This window comes from Danio rerio, chromosome 4, assembly GCF_052040795.2.
Source record: "Danio rerio strain M-AB ecotype USA chromosome 4, GRCz13ab, whole genome shotgun sequence".
NCBI lineage: Eukaryota > Metazoa > Chordata > Actinopteri > Cypriniformes > Danionidae > Danio > Danio rerio.
Genome location: NC_141024.2, coordinates 65,411,738 through 65,430,000, shown reverse-complemented (window position 1 = coordinate 65,430,000; position 18,263 = coordinate 65,411,738). Strand labels below are relative to the sequence as shown.

Here is an 18,263-nt window from a genome sequence, read left to right as displayed (position 1 = left end):
CTCAAAACAATACAATTCCGAATTTTTTTAATACCGGTATTTTTAAGTGACAGCTGTATTTGTGAGTGCTCGTCAATAGGGGGCAGTGTGAGAGCCGTGCGCTGCTTCTACAGCAGGGTTTTCAAACCCGTGGTCTGATACTCTTGAGACGATAGTTTGTGGCCCCGCCTTCATTCAAAAGTTTAATGTTAGTGCAGCCCGTGAGTTTGATAAACGAGCCCACCAATCACAGTGGAGTATGTCAGATATTTGTATTAGAGCTGCAACAACAAATCAATTAAATTGATAAAAATCGATTACTCAAAGCTTTGGCAGTGAATTTCATAATTGATTTGTTTCGCACGACATGGGGACGTTTGATTATTAAAAAACACGCGGAGTGAACACGGTCTCTCTCGCTCACTGATATAGACTTCGGCACATCAGACAGGGATTAGGAGGAAGGGAGTTCAACAGCAGGTGTGTTGGCTGGAGCTGATAAAGAGAAAGACGTGTCATCATTACAATTATGCAGCGTTTTAACCGCCTAATGCTTATTTTATGTTTTAGATAAACATTTACATGTAAATACAAACAAGCACTAGTAAAACAAGACATTTAGAGTTTGTGAAACAAATTCATTCAAATATCATTTGCTGATGTGTTTTATTCATTTCAGATACGCATGGTGAAAGTAACTATAAAGTTGAATCTATTCTCTAAGTTCACCAGACACTCACTTGCATGTATTCTGAGAATAACTGGTGAATTTACGTGCTGAATCCTGCGTGTTCTGCTGTTATGAATGAGGCAAATGCGCGACTGCAAGTAAACATGGCACTTTGACTTACAGAGCTCTTTTGGAGGTTTTGATGACTGCTGATAGTCTGATGAGACACTCGTCTGATCTCTGGAATTTCTGAAGCTCAAACTCCTCCAGCTCCTCCTCTGAGGTCAACAACACAAAGACCAGAGCAGACCACTGGGCAGGTGAAAGGTCAGCAGATGACAGACTTCCTCTACTGAGGTGAGACTGAATCTGTTTCAGCAGAGTTTGGTCGTTCAGTTCATTTAGACAGTAGAACAGATTGATAGATCTCTCTGGAGACAGATTCCCTTCAAGTTTCTGCTTGATGTAGGCAATTATTTCCTCTTTGCTCTGGTCTCTGTCATCCTGCTGTGTCAACAGGCCTCGTAAGAGTTGTCGATTGGACTGGAGTGACAGACCGAGAAGGAAGCGAAGATAAAGGTCCAGATGTCCATTCTCACTTTCCAGAGCCTTGTCCACTGCAGTCTTCAGGAAATCAATCATGACTTTATTTCGGCTTTTCTGTCTAAAAATAAATCCACTCTTCCTCTCGCTGTGCAGATGTTGATAAAGGGCTGCAATGAACTCCTGAATGCTCAAGTGAAGAAAGCAGTACATGGTACCAAGAATGATTCCCGTCTCCTCCTTAAAGATCTGGGTACACATGCCTGAGTACACCGATGCCTTATAGACGTCAATGCCACAGTCTTTCAGATCGCTCTCATAGAAGATCACATTGTTTCTGTCCAGCTGCTGGAAGGCCAGTTTCCCCAGTGAAAGGATGAGGTTTGGATCCCAGGAGACATCTGCTGTGTTTTCTCCATCATACTTTCTTCTGCTCTGCTGGATCTGAAAGCGGAGAAAGTGTGTGTACATCTGTGTCAGAGTCTTGGGAGATTCCTGCAGTGTTTCAGCATGAGCCCTGTGTTTCAGTCTCAGTATGTTCTGGAGAACAGTGGCTGAAATCCAGCAGAAGACTGGGATGTGGCACATAATAAAGAGACTCTTTGACTGTTTAATGTGATCAATGATTTCTCTGGCCTGATTCTGATCTGTGAGACGCTTTCTGAAGTACTCCTCCTTTTGGGCATCATTGAATCCTCGTATCTCTGTCAGCCGGTCGATACAGTCAGCAGGAATCTTACTGGCAGCTGCTGGTCTGCTGGTGATCCAGATGAGAGCAGAAGGAAGCAGATTTCCCTTGATGAGGTTCGTCAGGAGAACATCCAGAGAGACTGCTGAAGATACATCACCACACGTCTCATTACCAGCAAAGTTCAGAGGAAGACGACATTCATCCAATCCATCAAGGATGAACAGGGCTTTGAATCGTGTGCTTCTTGTAAGGTTCAGTCCTTTAGTCTCTGGGAAAAACTGAGTTATGAGGTCTTTTAAACTTTGTCTTTCTTTCTCCTTTAAGTTCATCTCTCTGAATGGAAGAGGAAATATGAAGCTGATGTCTTGATTTTCTTTCCCTTCAGCCCAATCCAGAACAAACTTTTGCACAGAGACTGATTTCCCGATGCCAGCAACTCCTTTTGTCAGGACAGTTCTGATCCGCTCGTCTAGTTCAGCTGCTTCAAACAAATGTTTGCATTCAACCTGTATCTCTAGTGACTGATGACGTCTGGAAGCAGCTTCAATCTGTCTGATCTCATGTTCAGTGTTGACCTGTTCACTCGCACCCTGAGTGATGTAGAGATCTGTGTAGATGTTATTCAGAAGTGTGGAGTCTCCTTGCTGAGCAATTCCTTCAAACACACTTTGATATTTCTTCTTCAGGCTACATTTAAGCTGATTAATGAAGAACAGCTCGCCTAAACACAGGAGCAAAGAAACAGAGAGATTTAGTCTTGACTTATTAGTAAGTGTCAGTCTGACTGATGGTCATGAGTCTCTTACCCTGGAGAGTATCAGCAGCTTGATCTTGCTTCATCTCTCTCAGGAAGAAGAGTGTGAGATCAAGAGCTGCTTCTGTGATTCTGCTTCTGTTCTCATTAAACTCCTTAACAAACTCTTGTCTGTTTTTGTGTTGTAAGATTTTCCTAAAGTTTTCCAGTTGATTCTTCAGAAATCTGATCATTTTGCTCTCAAGATTCTATGAGTGAAGATAAGAGAAGATCAATATTTAAATAAAACATTCATTAACATACAGTTGTACGTCCACAAACTACTCAATAAAGACAAAAAGACATTATAATATGAGTCGAACTTAAACGCTTGATTCTGATTGGCTGATAAACTTTGTAAGGTGTTGTTATTTTCAGATAAACACACAGCTAAAGCAGATTTGGCAGGTTTTGAGCACATGACAGTTTCATATCTCTACACTGAATGATTCCAGTAACTTTACAGTCTAAAATCACATCAAAACACACAGAAAGCTTTGGATTTGTAAGAAACTAGTTTCACACACAGGAGAAGATTGAGGACAAAAACCTGACAAATGTCTGGAACACAACATGGTGGCTTTAGCTGTGGGATCATCAGCATCCCAGCAAACAGATTTCAGTTATTACATTTATATTTAAAAGAAGTCTAATAGATGTTTACCAACAGCCCAAAACTAGACTAGTCATCAGATATGCAGCAGTGTGAATCTGTCTGATCTGTGTGTTTGATGACTAGTCTAGTTCTGGACTATAGTTAGATGTTTAGTAGATTTTTAGGTTTATTAGCTTAAATTGATCCTTTTTTTGGTCGGGCTATCATTGTTTAGACATCTAATAAAAACTGCAGAATAATCCACTCTGGTCTGTTGAATTATTAGAAAATAATACATAATAAATGTGTAATGTGTGTGAACTATTCGCGAATAATTTAATGAACTGCAGTCAATTATTCCTCACTTGACAAATACTCTTTAATTCTTAACATCTTTAATTACATGAAAAATAACAGTTACAAATGAAATGTGTTGCAGAAGCAGGATCTTTTCCAGTAAACATTCTCTGTGTTATATTTACAGTTTAAATATGAATATAAATGAGTTTTTCCTACCTGGAAGATCCACTGGAGATTGTCTGAATAAGAAACTAAATCGGCCACTAGGTGTCTGTAAATGAGTCAAAGTCATTGAGTCATTTGATTCATTCACACTACTGATTCATTCAGAAGTGATTCCTTTACTGGATTGTTGGTTCACAATAATATGCCTGAAACAATCCATGTGTGATCAATAATGTAAAACACAAAATACCTTCTGGCAGATGATGGTGTTTTCTCTTTGAGTGCTGGTGGAAGATGACCCATTGACCAGTCACTCTTCAGAGACACAGAGCTGGACACACATAATCCTGATCTCACACTGAACACACAAACACACCAGAGGAATAAACTGCAGGACAAACTTCAGTCTCCTTAGTACACCTTGTATTAAGACTGACAGATGAGACAATTATTGGGAAAAAACACATTTCACCCAACACCAAACTAGCACAAAGTAACTCTTAGCTCAAGGTCAGGCTGATCAGGTCTGTTAAACAGATTAGACTTACAGTGCGTACAGAAAGTATTCAGACCCACTCATGTTCTATTGCAGCCATTTGCTAAAATCATTTAAGTTCATTGTTTCCTCATTAATGTCCACACAGCAGCCCATACTGACAGAACAACACTGAACTGTAGACGTTTTTGCAGATTTATTAATAAAGAAAAGCTGAAATATCACATGGTTCAGACTCTTTGCTGTGAACTCAGCTGCTGTCCATTTCTTCTGATCCTCCTTGAGATGGTTCTTCACCTTCAGTTGAGTCCAGCTGTGTTTGATTACACTGATTGGACTTGATTAACGCCACGCACCTGTCTATATAAGAGCTTACAGCTCACAATGCATCTCAGAGCCAATGACAATCATGAGGTCAGAGGAACTGCCTGAACAGCTCAGAGACTGAATTGTGGCAAGACACAGATCTGGCCAAGGTTACAGAAACATTTCTGCTGCACTGAAGGTTCCTCAGAGAACAGTGGCCTTATAATCCTTTAATAAAAGATGTGTGGGACGACCAAACATTTACTAGAACTGGCTAAACTGAACTGTCAATAGATCTGTCAAATGCTCTGATCCACTGATTTACAACAAAATAAATGTAAAGGTATTGAAGCTTCATGAAGCAGCGCTCCAAAATCAGCCATCAGCTCTGTTTACTGGAGTACTCTTGTGGATTAGCGGTGTGTTACTCGTTCATGTACACTCAGAGCGTGTTTCGCTGGTTTGTGTTTTAATCTTCTGTGTTTATTGTTAGCTGTCTGGATATTGGATTACTCTTTGTGGATTACTCTTGATTATGATTGATTGCTTGTTTTGTCCCCTTGCCTGTCTAAAAAAATACTCTGAATAAGAAACTAAAACCATCACTAGGTGTCTGTAAATGTCTAAATTCACCAAAAGTCATTGAGTCATTTGATTCATCCAAACAACTGATTCATTTACTAATGACACTATTTTCTGGATTGTTGTTTCACAATAACATGTTCAATACAGTCCAAGTGTGTTTAATAATGTAAAACACTAAATACCTTTTGACTGATGATGGTGTTTTCTCACTGAAGTTCGGAGGACGACCATCTTTAGACTGGTCACTCTTCAGAGACACAGAGCTGGACACACATGATCCTGATCTCACACTGAACACACAAACACACCAGAGGAATAAACTGCAGGACAAACTTCAGTCTCCTTTACAAGAGTTTATCAGACAAATATGAGTTTGTTCAGTTTAATTCAGCACAGACTAATAGTTGACTGAAGATCTGTCTGTTGTCATGTTGAAATAATGGTGTAGAAACAGAGTCAATACCTGTGTTTCTCTGAGAGAGAGTCCTTTACTCGCTCCTCTGCCATACTGCAGCTAAAACACCAATGCAGACATTAGCAGAGCTCTGAGGAAACAATCATACACACACACACATATATATATATAGTCCTTAACATGAATGCAGTTGGTTTAACCCTGATCTGACATCTCAGCTGTTTCACATTTGATTTAAGGTAAATGCATGTTATATAGAGTTTATCAAGAGAAGTTCAGGTTCAGCCAATTGTTGATTTAGTGAGTATTAAAATGTCTCTCTACTAAAGAGGCTATTTGGTTAATGAGTTACTCTGACAGTAAAGGGTTAAATGCAGTGTTGTTTAAGGATCGTCAGCTTGTTGTTTTTCAGCTTTTCTTCCTGTTCAACTGGAAGGTCTGCTTTAACTTTACTTTTGATTTGGTGACTCTGAATGTTTAGAGTTATATTTAATGCTGAATCTTTGGACACTATTGAGTCAGTCTGATATAGAAGAGCACAAACACTTTAAAGGGATTAAAAATAAAGCTTTTAGACACAGTGTTTAAATGAGCGTGTTTGACTCAGTGTTTAATCTGTGTTTGAGGATTTGATCTTCAGGATCAGACATTTAAATCACACTCACACATATAAAACCCCTTCATCATCTCCACAAATCAGCGTAATGTAGAAGTGTTAAACTCACCTGCAGAAGTACAGACGCTCTTGTGCAGCAGGAACACAATCTGAGCTCTTTCACTCTTTCACTTCACTAAAACACACCTGTGTGATCTACAGGTACATCCTCAAATATTATTGGCTCCTCTGAGTGACTCTGACATGAATATTCATGAGATTCTCCTGACTGTGGGCGTGTCCTGAAGACGAGTGTGTTGAAGGAAGCTTTAGAGAAGGTATTTAAGATGAAATCTGAGAGGTCACTGATGAATATTTACAGCAATGTTGAACCTATAAAATAAGATTAGAGATTTCTATATATAAATGAGTACACCTCATACAGATCTCTCTGCTATATTATTATTATTTTCTATAGGATGCTGTTCAATAATATTCAATAAGTGTGTTTATACTATAGATTAGTCAGTACCAAAGGCAAAACTGAACTAACTGAACAAAATAACTGAAGATCACAGTGAAGAGAAACAGCACACACAAATGAATAATGTTTAACCAGAGGACAAACCAAGAAAACCATTAAACAGCATTACATTCAGTTCAAATGTTGTAGTTTGTCTTTTATTTATTGTTTGCAGCACATAATGTGAATGTACATGTGTTATCTCTCTATTTCTGAAGGGGTTTTCAAACTCTTATTTTAATCAATATATCTGTTTGTCTACACTCGCTATTACAATACTGATGTTAAATACTATTTTTTTGCTGTCATTACTTAAAATTCAGGATAAATGTCAATAAAAATATTAATATTTCTCCTCAGAAACTAAGACAGGGTTGACGTGTCTTGGTTGTTAGAAATGATTTATTATTATCAGTAAAATCAAATTTAGCAGCTCTTATTTATTTATTTGTTCTTTTTATTATATGTTTAAAGGCAAATAACATTAGGGCAGTGGTGCTCAAACTGTGGCAGGCTTCCTTTAGTGGTACGCGGAGGAATGAAATATGTCATGTACATGCTACACATATTTCAAAATGTATCTAAAATGATGGATATAATATGCCGTATATGACATATAGCCTATATTTCTGAGGTAATCTGCCACGTTTTTTAACTGTGCAGAGTTGTAGCTGCTTTATTGGGCCTACTACGCTACTGTATTTCAATACTGCTCATTTTGGTGGCACTTGGAGAGACAATTTTTTTCTGAGGTGGTACTTGATGAAAACAGTTTGAGAACCACTGCATTAGGGAATACATAGTTATGCACAAATCATTATAAAAGGGAATGTTTAAATTAAATACAGATAACTTAGTCATCTTAATAGATCTTTACAGTAACTCTTTATTGAAATCAGGGAATGATTAAAACCTTTAAATCGGTGGAAAAGAGTTCACAGATTCAGGATCAGTTAGCACAAACCAAAGGAGAAAAACTGAAATAAATCTGACATACCTTGATCAGAAATCTAAAAAGGAGAGTAAATGCTAAAGCCATTGTGGTCAGCACGTTTCATTATGACGCCGCTGACCGGAGTTCAAACCTCACCCGAGTCATTTATTTTCATTTTTAGTGCTAAGACATGTAATACTGTTTGGGTTACTAATATAGGTGTACATATTTTATTTTTCGTGTGAGCTCCGTTATAAAGGACTGGATATCTATAAAGAATTTAGCACAGAATATATATTCAGATATTGCAGGAAAGGACGTTGTGCTGTTGTAAAGAATAGTGTTGGAGATTCAGCTACCCTTTAATCTTAAAAGCAGCTGTGTGCTTGAATAAGACGTGATCGTGTCATTAGAAACTGAACTGGAAATGACCTGATTTTAATATAGTCAGTCGTGAACTGAGGTGGGCCGGTCTAAGCCTTGAAACTCCAGGGCTGTAAAGGGGCTGTATTTCTTAGCCACAATTTTTTTTTAATTAATGTGTCAAAACAAGCTGAATATAGCTGTATACATCCTCTTTTTGTTTAAAAAAAAAACTTTTCTGGCTAAAGGTTCCTGATCACCACCCAGACAGCACACATACGTTGGGCCGACGTCGGCCGAAGGTCAACACGTCGGCCCCTTTAATTCTAACATCGGTATATGGTCGGCCAAACATACGCATGATCGTTCGGTCGTGTGTTCTATTGTTCCAGCTCAACAAACGTCGGCTCTGCATCGGTTAACGACCAGAGGCCGACGAAGCACTTCATAAGCACTTTATCTCTCATGCCCATGAAGGAATCCGGCAACATATTTGGTTTACAAGTAAGTTTTTGCGTGCATAATAAATTAGACAAACGCGACATGCATCATGTGAACTGCGTCGGTCGGTCCAGCTTTAAATAGTCTACATTAATGCAGTAAAACTGACCAAAATGCCTACAACACATGATTTCAATTCATTAAAATATAAAAAGTTTTGTTGTTATGCTTAAATAATGAAAACGTTGTTTTTTTCTGGTGTTAACTGCTGTTTGCTTTTTTTTATTGTGGCTTTTTCTAATACATTTTTCCCAGTGTAAAAATCAAGTATGTTCTGCATGTTCGGCTGTTTAATTAAAATAAACACCTTTTTACAGAGTGACATCTTTGTTTTATATATACTTGCATTTATATTTATTGGTTATTTATTTTTGACAGTGAATCTGATGCACAAATAAGTGTTTGTTTTGTAACAGATTAGTAGGCTATAAAGCTCGTCTTAAAGATAATAGCGTATATAAAACTACTAAATACATTTTAAATTCAATATATAAAATACAAGGTTATTATTTAAATAGTCTATGAAGTGATCATGTTTATAAATGTAATACTGCATGACTTTGATGTGCGCGCGCGCGTCTCATTCCAACACTGGAGCGGAGGGGATGTTGCTATGGGAAACGAAGCTACAACACGACACGACACCACCTGAAAGACACAACACGACTTCTCTCAAGCTGCCGTTTTGACAGTTTTCAGGTAAGTTTAGTCCCTAAAACAAAGCAAATACTACATAAAACTGTTCCTCACACTTTTATTATTGGCAATTGATGAATATTCAGTTGAATATTATGTTATATAAGAGTGGTAAGTCTTCGTAAAAGTCCGTTAGCATATTAGCACTGGTAACGTTAGCGTCGGGGTAATATTAACGTTACGTTAACTTACTTAATGTAAGCTCTTGTTAAACTTGTTTGTTAAAGTTTAGGCTTTTATTTATTCTTTATGTGTAGATGAGAGGTTTTGTCAATGTTTTATTTAATGCACTCCATACGTAACGTTAGTCTAATACGCATTGTACTGTAAAGGACCGTGAATCAAAAGTTCAATCGTGTTTTGATATTTCATAGTAACGTTATCTTAAACAAATGTTAAGTAAAAAAGTGTTCTGTGGTTTCAGGAGTGAGAGAATAACCCCCTGCTACAGAAAACATAACACAACATTCCTAAATTTCTGAAGGGAGCTAATCACAGAGATGCAGAAAAGACAGGTAACTTTAAGCAGAGGATTAACTCATATGAATTTCCATTGCACATCATTATGCACATGTTACATGTCTATATATTATGCATCTGTTACTTGTCTTTATTGCAGTTATTTTAAGAAAGTTTTGACATTGAAACATGTGAGTGGTGTTAAATTTCACATCACATGATTCTTCAGAACTTAATAAATATGCAGATTTGCTGCTAATGAAGTAATATTTGTTATTTTCATTTTGTTTAATTTTTTTATGATTAATTGATTTATTAAATCTTAGAAAAAAGTTTACACTAAATTATTTGTCATCACATCTGTTTTTAGCATTGATAGCAATCAGAAATGTTTCTTGAGCAGCAAATCAGCACCATTTGATAATCACCATTATATTAGTTCAACCTCAAGCACTAAATCAACATCTTTAAAAAAGATTTCTGAAAGATCAAGTGACGCTGAAGACTTGAGTAATGATGCTGAAAATTCAGCTTTACATCATAGCTATGAATTACATGTATATTTACACCGTTCACCCATCCCTTACACCTTAACTCATCCTCAAACAAGTCAATTTAAGCCCTAAATGAATAAATTTTGATTTGTACAGGCATGATATGTCGTTTTGTTTTGTCTTTCTTTTGGTTTTGTTTTTCACATCAACTGAAAAGGAGGTCAAAGTTTAACCTAAGTGCCGTGTAGCTGATGAACATCTTTATATGTAAGTATATTTTTGACGGACTGCCAGACACTTGTCAAACAGTGATGAGCAAACGAGGGGCCGTTCTTTTAAAAAGATCAGGGAGATGCAAGTCTAGAGATTAATATACGTTTTAATTCAAAATTGATTTATCTGGAAAAATTTAATAATGTTTTGAGATGTGCCCTATATGCATTTAGATGTCCATCCATGTTTAAAATACTTTTAAATTTAAAAACGGCTGTAAGTTATAAAAATGTTAAAGTAAATTGAGAAAACATTTTCATCAGTTTGACAACATACACAATCTCACAAATAGCATAGAAAAAGTGACAAAGCTGTCTTCTTTGTCTGTGTTTTATTACTCTCTTTCGCACTCTCGGCCACTGTTTGTAACAGTAATTAGTATAATGTAACAGTAGACAGATGAGGAATGTGAATATGTAGTTTAACTTTAAGGAGCGTTACTACTGGAACCATTTTTTATATATATTATATTTTTATATACATTTTATATATATATGTGTGTATATATATGTATATGTGTGGGTATTGATTTCCCTTTTAAAAAGAATTAAGCAAAAAATTAATTATAAGGTAGATCAGCTCCTGACAGACATGTTAACAGATCAGTTTAACTCTTATTAAATTCATTCATTCATTTTCTTTTCTGCTTAGTCCCTTTATTAATCTGGGGTAACCACAACGGAATGAACTGTCAACTTATCCAGCATATGTTTTACGCAGTGGATGCCCTTACAGCTGCAACCAATCACTGGGAAACAACCATATACGCTTATTCTCACTCATACACTACAGACAATTTAGCCTACCCAATTCACCTGTACCCCATGTCTTTGGACTTGTAGGCAAAACCGGAGCACCCAGAGAAAACCCACGCAAACGCAGGGAGAATTTGCAAACTCCACACAGAAATGCCAGCTGATCCAGCCGAGGCTCGAGTCAGCATCCTTGCTGTAAGGCGACAGCACTACCTATTGTGCCACCACGTCACGCTCTTATTAAATTATATTTATATAATGTTGTGTTTCAGTACATGCTATTTTGGGAAGACAAAATATATTCATAAGCTCTCAGAAAATTCAATAAGAGAATTAACTGCACAATTACTTGAAATGCGTGGATGGGATTACATTATTTGTTAACCCAAAGTGAGTTTCTCTTTCTTTGCAGTATTGGATGCCTGATTGCAGTTCAACTCCAAACTCAGTTGGACCAGCTGATCAGTGTCTTCAGTATTACCACAAGCTACTGGGCAGATGTGTGGACAGCTATGAGCCAAACTTGGGACGTTTGGTTTTTAGGTAATACCAGTGACAAAGTATTCAGGAAATTGCTTATAATAAAAGATGCTCACTGCTTACCCCCATATAGTTAAGTTGTTTGCAGTTTCATTGTTGTAAAAATACCATAATTTTTCCTTTTTTATCAGCAGGTGGAGAGACCGTCTGGGCAGCAGAAACAAGACAACTAATCATAGTTGAGTTGAGATTAGTATTATTAACTTGACTAGTTTGGTTGCAGACTTGTTCAATACTTAACAATTTGTATGAGTTACAAGATCAATGGTCCTGCTATCAATGTTTTTGTAACTTAAATTCATTACAGTTTAGATACAATCAAATGTCCAAACCATCTCTGAGTGAATGACATCAAGGAAACAGGATCAAAAGATCATTCATTATAGACCGTTTCATAGGTAACAGCACATCCTTTGTGAAAAATAATTTATTTTTGTGTCATCATCACAAGACAATATACATTTCAACTGATTTCAGTTGGTTATATTTTTCAGGTCATTCTGTTCTCCTGGTTGTGAGGATGTGCAGAGGCTGTATTTGTCAGTGTTAAAAGACTATCCAGACATACAAGCAGCCGACAAAGAGTTCTGGAGCAGGACAGACAGGTAGTTCACAGTGGCTAGGCTAGAAGTTTATACTTGGTTGGCCAGAAAGTGGCCTCCGCTATTTTGGGGGGTCCATACAAATACACCAGTGTAAGCTATACTATTGCACTGAAAAAAATTAAATGAAAGAATTAATTAATCGGTTGAACACAAAATATTTTAAAGAAAGCTTAAGTATCAAGGTGGCAATATACAGTATGTTACATTGTAGTACATGAGCTGGCTAATACAGACTCGTAAATGTTTAGTTTCTAAGATTAGTTAAATACTGAATCCTATACTTGAGACCGGCTGCATATACACCTTTAACTGAACTGAATTTAACTAGAACTACACCAGCATTCCAAGTGCTCTAGACTAGCTTTTTGCACTGGTGCGTCTAAAATGTTTGATGGCATTGCAATTAACACTGCAATTTTACATGTTAATTTTTTTTAAAATTACAATCCGTATAGGCAATATTGACTTGTAAATGATTAACTAAAATCGGGTCAACACACATTATGGGGATTGTGTGTAGAATTTTGAGGAAATTAATGAATTTAATACATTTTGCAATAAGACTGAAACATTAAAAATGTGGAAAAAGTAAAGCGCTATCAATACTTTCCGGATGCATTGTATATGGTTTTTAGCGCGTTATCAAAGACTTAAAAAAATAGTCCAACATTATTTACAGCAGCAAAAGACCCTCCACATCAAAAGCTACTGGTCAGCTCACGATTCAGCAAACATCTGAAAAACAAATAGCTTATTATGCCTTCACAAGAAATCAGTGTTTTTGAGTCTAATGAAGATTGTACTATTTTATTAAATTATTATTTAGCCTGGCATGTTTACTGTTACAAAATATTTTAAATGTTTCTTAAAATAAAACATATCATGTTCAATGGGGAAAAAGTAGCTGTTTTTTACACAGAGATAAAAAAAAAAACACATTTCAGAGCAGTAATCACAATACTGTGAAACTGTGATATTTTTATCTAAGATTATACCTTCAGAATCTTATACCTGCCCATTCCTAGCCAGTTACTTAAGGCATTCAGTCAGAGTTTTTTTTATTTTTTATTTTTTCAGTTGGCCTTTATTCTGTTTTTCTATGTTCTTGGAAATGCTTCTGTGCATGAAAATGTGACGATATGTCCAGGTTCTATAGTTAATTCTGAAATAAATCTTAAAATGAAACAATATTTAAAAATGCAACATTTAATGTGTCAGACACTAAATAAACATGTCAATTCATTTATATTAATCTGATTCCCTAACAGGGCAGCACGGTGGCGCAGAGGGTAGCACGTTTGCCTCACAGCAAGAAGGTCGCTGCTTCGAGCTTCGGCTGGGTCAGTTGGTGTTTCTGTGTGAAGTTTGCATGCTCTCCCCGTGTTGGCGTGGGTTTCCTCCGGGTGCTCCGGTTTTCCCAAGTCCAAAGAAATAGGTGAATTGGGTATGCTAAAATTGACCATAGTGTATAAGTGTGTGTGAATGAGTGTGTATTGGTTGCAGCTGGAAGGGCATCCGCTGCATAAAACATATGCTGGATAAGTTGGCCTTTCATTCCGCTGTGGCGACCCCAGATTAATAAAGGGACTAAGCCCAAAAGAAAATGAATGAATGAATCCTTAACAGTTAATATTGGTATAATGTGCAGCCGTTGTCATTTATGTAAATTAACCATTTGAGCGTGCTTAGTTTGGGGTATGTTGTGCCATTAAATTGTCAATAGGTTTTATTTTTTTCCTGCATTTTAAATCTGCTTTAGCTTTCTTCTTTCCTATAAACCTGGAAATATAAAATATATATATTTTTGGTTTTTAACAAATTGCTTATTTTATTCTTAGATTGGTGTACGCTGATGGTCTGCTGAGAATTCTGCTGAGTTGAAGGGATCCTCCTTTCAGACAACCTCTCCAAAGTAGAACAGGACTAGTAAGTAACATCTTAAACATACACTACTGTTTCATAGCTTTTAGGTTGGTATGGTAAATTCTCTTCTGATAGTGTCAGCTTTATTTAATTAATACAGTCAAGCAGTAATACTGTGAATTTAATACAGTGTATATAATTAATAGTGTCACATGATCCTTCTGAAAAAATAGTATTCCAATGTACTGATTCTGTCCTCTAGCTGTTTTTTTAAATATAAAACATTTTAAATAGTATTCTTGATGTATAAAAAGTTTATTTTTAAGAGCATAGTATTTATTTGAAAAACAAAAAAGTTTGCTCTTTGATGATTGCTAGCAATCAGACATGTTTCTTTAAAACAAAAAGAATTTGTGCAAAAAAGTATTCTCACTGAGCGTTGTCCAACTGTGGTCCAACACGTCATTTAAGTTTTCAAATAAGCCTAAAAGACTCGATTAGCTGCATCAGGTGCATTTAATTAGAGAGTTGAATATATAATTTCTTTATATATCCTCCTCTATAGCCTACATATAATTGTTTTTGTAGCAGAAATAAAGCTATGATTAGGCTCACCCGGAATTTTTGCAGAACTCCGCAGATGTTTAGCCTATCATTAATTCTGTTTATTTACTTGAGTAAATGTGTGTAAATCTATATTTATTCAGTTTTTAAATTAATTTCAGTAATATTATTGACTAATGTTAAAATGTTCGTCTGATTTATGTACAATGAGGTTTGTACAGTAATATTTTCTGTCTTACTAGATATGTTATATAAAAAACTTGCTTTATTTACCAAATAAAGTGAATCTAATTGGATTTGCATTTTAAACATTAAATAAAACTTAAATATATTATTTTTTTTATTTCATATATTAAGGTTTAAGTTATGATACTCCCAAAATAATTCCGCAGAAATCCGCAGACCTCCACCAAAATTTTCAGCAGAAATAGCAAAAAAACATCTGCAGATTCCTCCTGGCCCTAGCTATTATATATTAAATGTGGTGTACAGTGTGACATTTTAGTTGACGAAACTTAGTTTGATTTGCATGTAATGTGGTATCTGAAGATTAGACATATATTTAGATACAGATTTATACTAACACAATGATACTAAAAACCAAAAAAAAAAACATTCATTATGATTTCATAAGGAATTTAACTTTCAAATGGCTTTTCTGAAAATTAGGGCTCAGACATACTCTTTAAGGTAAAATTAAATTAATTATTTTAGCTAGGCACTTGCATAACACATACTCCAGTTATATGTCATGAAACAAATAATATATATTTGTGGTAATATGAACTGCTGCAATGCTAATCTTTCTCCTTTTGGTTTCTTGCTTTATTTAAGGGTTCCCACAACAAGGATTAGATTTGGCTACTGCAGTCCCGGTTTGGGCCAGCCTCACTTGTGAAGACTAAAGTTGAAGACAACATACAAGAACAATTTAGAGGATGGCAACACACTTTTTATTCCACCTATTTATCCCCTTTTATGTGTAAGCAACATTCCACAAGATAAAACAAAACTAAATGACAGGTTATATCTTTTAATTTTATCTGTTTTCTTGGAACATTGTACACAATTTACAACCAGTTTTTATATATATATATATATATAGGTCAGAGCAAGAAAATGTTATGTTTTCTTCTGGAGAAAGTCTTATTTCTTTTATTTATATTTTAGTTTTGAATTAAAAAAAAAAAAAAACATTTTAAGGTCAATATTATCAGCCTCTTTAAGCAAATTTTTTTTGACTGTCTACAGAACAAACCATCGATATACAATAACTTGCCTAATTACCCTAACCTGCCTAGTTAAGCCTCTAAATGTCACTTTAAGCTGTATAGAAGTGTCTTGAAGAATATCTAGTCAAATATTATTTACTCAGTTATTAGAAACGAGTTATTAAAACTATTGTGATTAGAAATGTGTTAAAAAATATTTCCGTTAAACAGAAATTAAGGGATTGTATATATATATATATATATATATATATATATATATATATATATATATATATATATATATATATATATATATAATCCCTTAATTTCTGTTTAACTGAAATATTTTTATATACAATATATATATATATATATATATATATATATATATATATATATATATATATATATATATATATATATATATATAATGACAAAATCTGTTTTGTGTCGTGCATTAGTTTGCTTAAAAAAACTGGTTATCTCTGAGAAAGTATTGTTATTTTATATTATTGATGTGTTATTAGTTCATAGGAGATTGCAAATTGTTGAATGCCATTTATAAAAAAAAATTGTATTACAGACTTTAATAAGATTTTATAAGACAATTATTTTAATTTGTATGATTTTATTTACTACTGTAAATATTGTTTGCTTGGTATTTATTTTGTGTTTGTGTTCTCTTTTATTATTGTAACTTCCTGAAGAAAGTCTTTTGGATACTGAACACATGACTGGAATTATCTTGTATTTTAAAATTATAGTCTTGGAAACATGCATTTTCTTTAACACTATTTAAGAAATTATAAGCATTATAACATGTGCTTACACAAGTTATTTGTGTTTTTACTATAGTAAACTATAGTCACCCTTAGTGTACATGTTTTGAAGTACTTGTAAATATTCCTATGGTCTTAATATAAATGCTGCAATGGACTTTGTATTTAAAATCTTAGTTGCACATTAGTTCAGCCATGGTTATAGTACAACTTGTTGGTTTTGTTTTAAACGTGGTAAAACATGGTTATGTGTGATAAAAGTATGTTAATCTATTTGTATGTTTGTGAAAATATGAATAAATCTTCAACTGTTATTGAGAGTGGTGTGTCGTGTTTATTATAAATAAGCAGCTGCTGCAGCTAGTGGTCCATAAGTATGAGCAAAACGCCTGAGAACAGCGCCTCCGCGGCGCGGCCGGTATTTCCGGTTGCGTCGTCCTAACATCGGCCGGACAGCGTTTCCGATCATTTGCCGACGTCGCGGCGACATTTTGCCAATTAGCAAACGCTCCCTGAGCGACATCGCACCGATGGAATTTTGAAAATCGGCACGACGTCGGCCCAACGTATGTGTGCTGTCTGGGCAGTTAACCAAACAGCGAGTTAATCTCCTATTAAAAAAAAATCTTATTATATATATATACACACAATTAAACCATATTACCAAAAATAGCAATCAGCAAAGGAAAGCTGGTGAAAAGGATACCGTGTGATAATAGGATCACGTTAACATTAGAGCTGTTAATAATCGGTTTAAAGAATGGGGAAAGAAAAGAGAAAGCAGTGACCGGCGCCGCTGCTGCTCACAAAAATACATTTATTTTAAATCTGGAGCTCTTGAAAGCAGCAGGTCTGCAGATTCACAAGCATCACCTTTTGTCCAGTCGAGTTTAAAGAGAGCAGATCGCACCAGGTGAGTTTTCAGGCACGGTCGCTTCGCGGAAGAAAACGGGAGCGCGCACGCTTTGTAAACAGCCGCTCGCATCACATGACCTGTGCGCGCGAGTGATCTTTCTTCTGCTCGCGTGAAGACAGTTGTTTTCATCAGTCCTGCTGCTGCTTCTCGATTCTAAGATCACATATGCATACTGGGCTATCTTTATTGTCAAACCCTGCTTTTAAGAAAGCTACAATTTGAAAAGTGTTTCCCGCCAGGAGCGTCTGTCTTACCCGCCGCTGCTGAAATATATACATCCGCATTCTTCCTGTTTACGGAAGCTCTGCTTTCACTTTCGATTTCGTGACTGTTTAAAGTTTATTTTGTGCTGAATGATGTGAAATTATCAAGTCAACCTGATATAGAAGAGCACAAACACTTTTAATAGATAAAAATAACCCACTATATTGTTAACATAACGTGCTTTCACCGTGTTTGGTTTGAGGTTTTGAGCTTCAGGAGCAGACAGTGCTATAAATCACGCTTATAAACACGCTTATACACATATAAACCCTTCATCATCTCCACAAATCAGCATAATGTAGAATTGTTAAACTCACCTGCAGAAGTACAGACGCTCTTGTGCAACAGGAACACAATCTGAGCTCTTTCACTTCACTAAAACACACCTGT

At 35.7% G+C, this 18,263-nt stretch overlaps 2 protein-coding genes and 1 long non-coding RNA gene across 28 annotated transcripts in view; 1 reads left to right on the top strand and 2 right to left on the bottom strand.

Moving 5' to 3' along the window:
* Nucleotides 1-18,263, bottom strand: part of LOC137487288 (uncharacterized) — a 372,332-nt gene that overhangs the window by 342,072 nt on the left and 11,997 nt on the right. The window lies entirely within an intron of this gene.
* Nucleotides 1-18,263, bottom strand: part of LOC110439559 (protein NLRC3-like) — a 23,077-nt gene extending 4,814 nt beyond the window's left edge. Inside the window, exons 1-8 of one of the 2 annotated variants that reach the window (XM_087245873.1) lie at nt 18,191-18,263; nt 6,264-6,526; nt 5,587-5,668; nt 5,306-5,413; nt 3,987-4,094; nt 3,788-3,842; nt 2,690-2,885; nt 831-2,604 (exon numbers count right to left, since the gene is read on the bottom strand). In XM_087245873.1, coding sequence (XP_087101999.1) covers nt 831-2,604; nt 2,690-2,885; nt 3,788-3,842; nt 3,987-4,094; nt 5,306-5,413; nt 5,587-5,630 — 2,285 coding nt within the window. In that variant the 5' untranslated portion in view covers nt 5,631-5,668; nt 6,264-6,526; nt 18,191-18,263. Of the gene's footprint in view, nt 1-830; nt 2,605-2,689; nt 2,886-3,787; nt 3,843-3,986; nt 4,095-5,305; nt 5,414-5,586; nt 5,669-6,263; nt 6,527-18,190 lie in introns of those variants that run through there. The other variant, NM_001444621.1, reaches the window with a different exon arrangement.
* On the top strand, nt 9,083-16,165 carry LOC101885806 (uncharacterized). Of its 25 annotated transcripts, none has more exons than XR_015484277.2 (11): nt 9,083-9,153; nt 9,575-9,665; nt 10,321-10,370; nt 11,219-11,326; nt 11,544-11,674; nt 11,803-11,849; nt 11,979-12,069; nt 12,166-12,276; nt 13,545-13,616; nt 14,115-14,202; nt 15,538-16,165. It is a non-coding gene; the product is annotated as an uncharacterized LOC101885806 (long non-coding RNA). The 25 variants fall into 25 exon arrangements; XR_015484283.2 differs by having other exon boundaries at nt 13,545-13,711; XR_015484276.2 differs by having other exon boundaries at nt 12,149-12,276.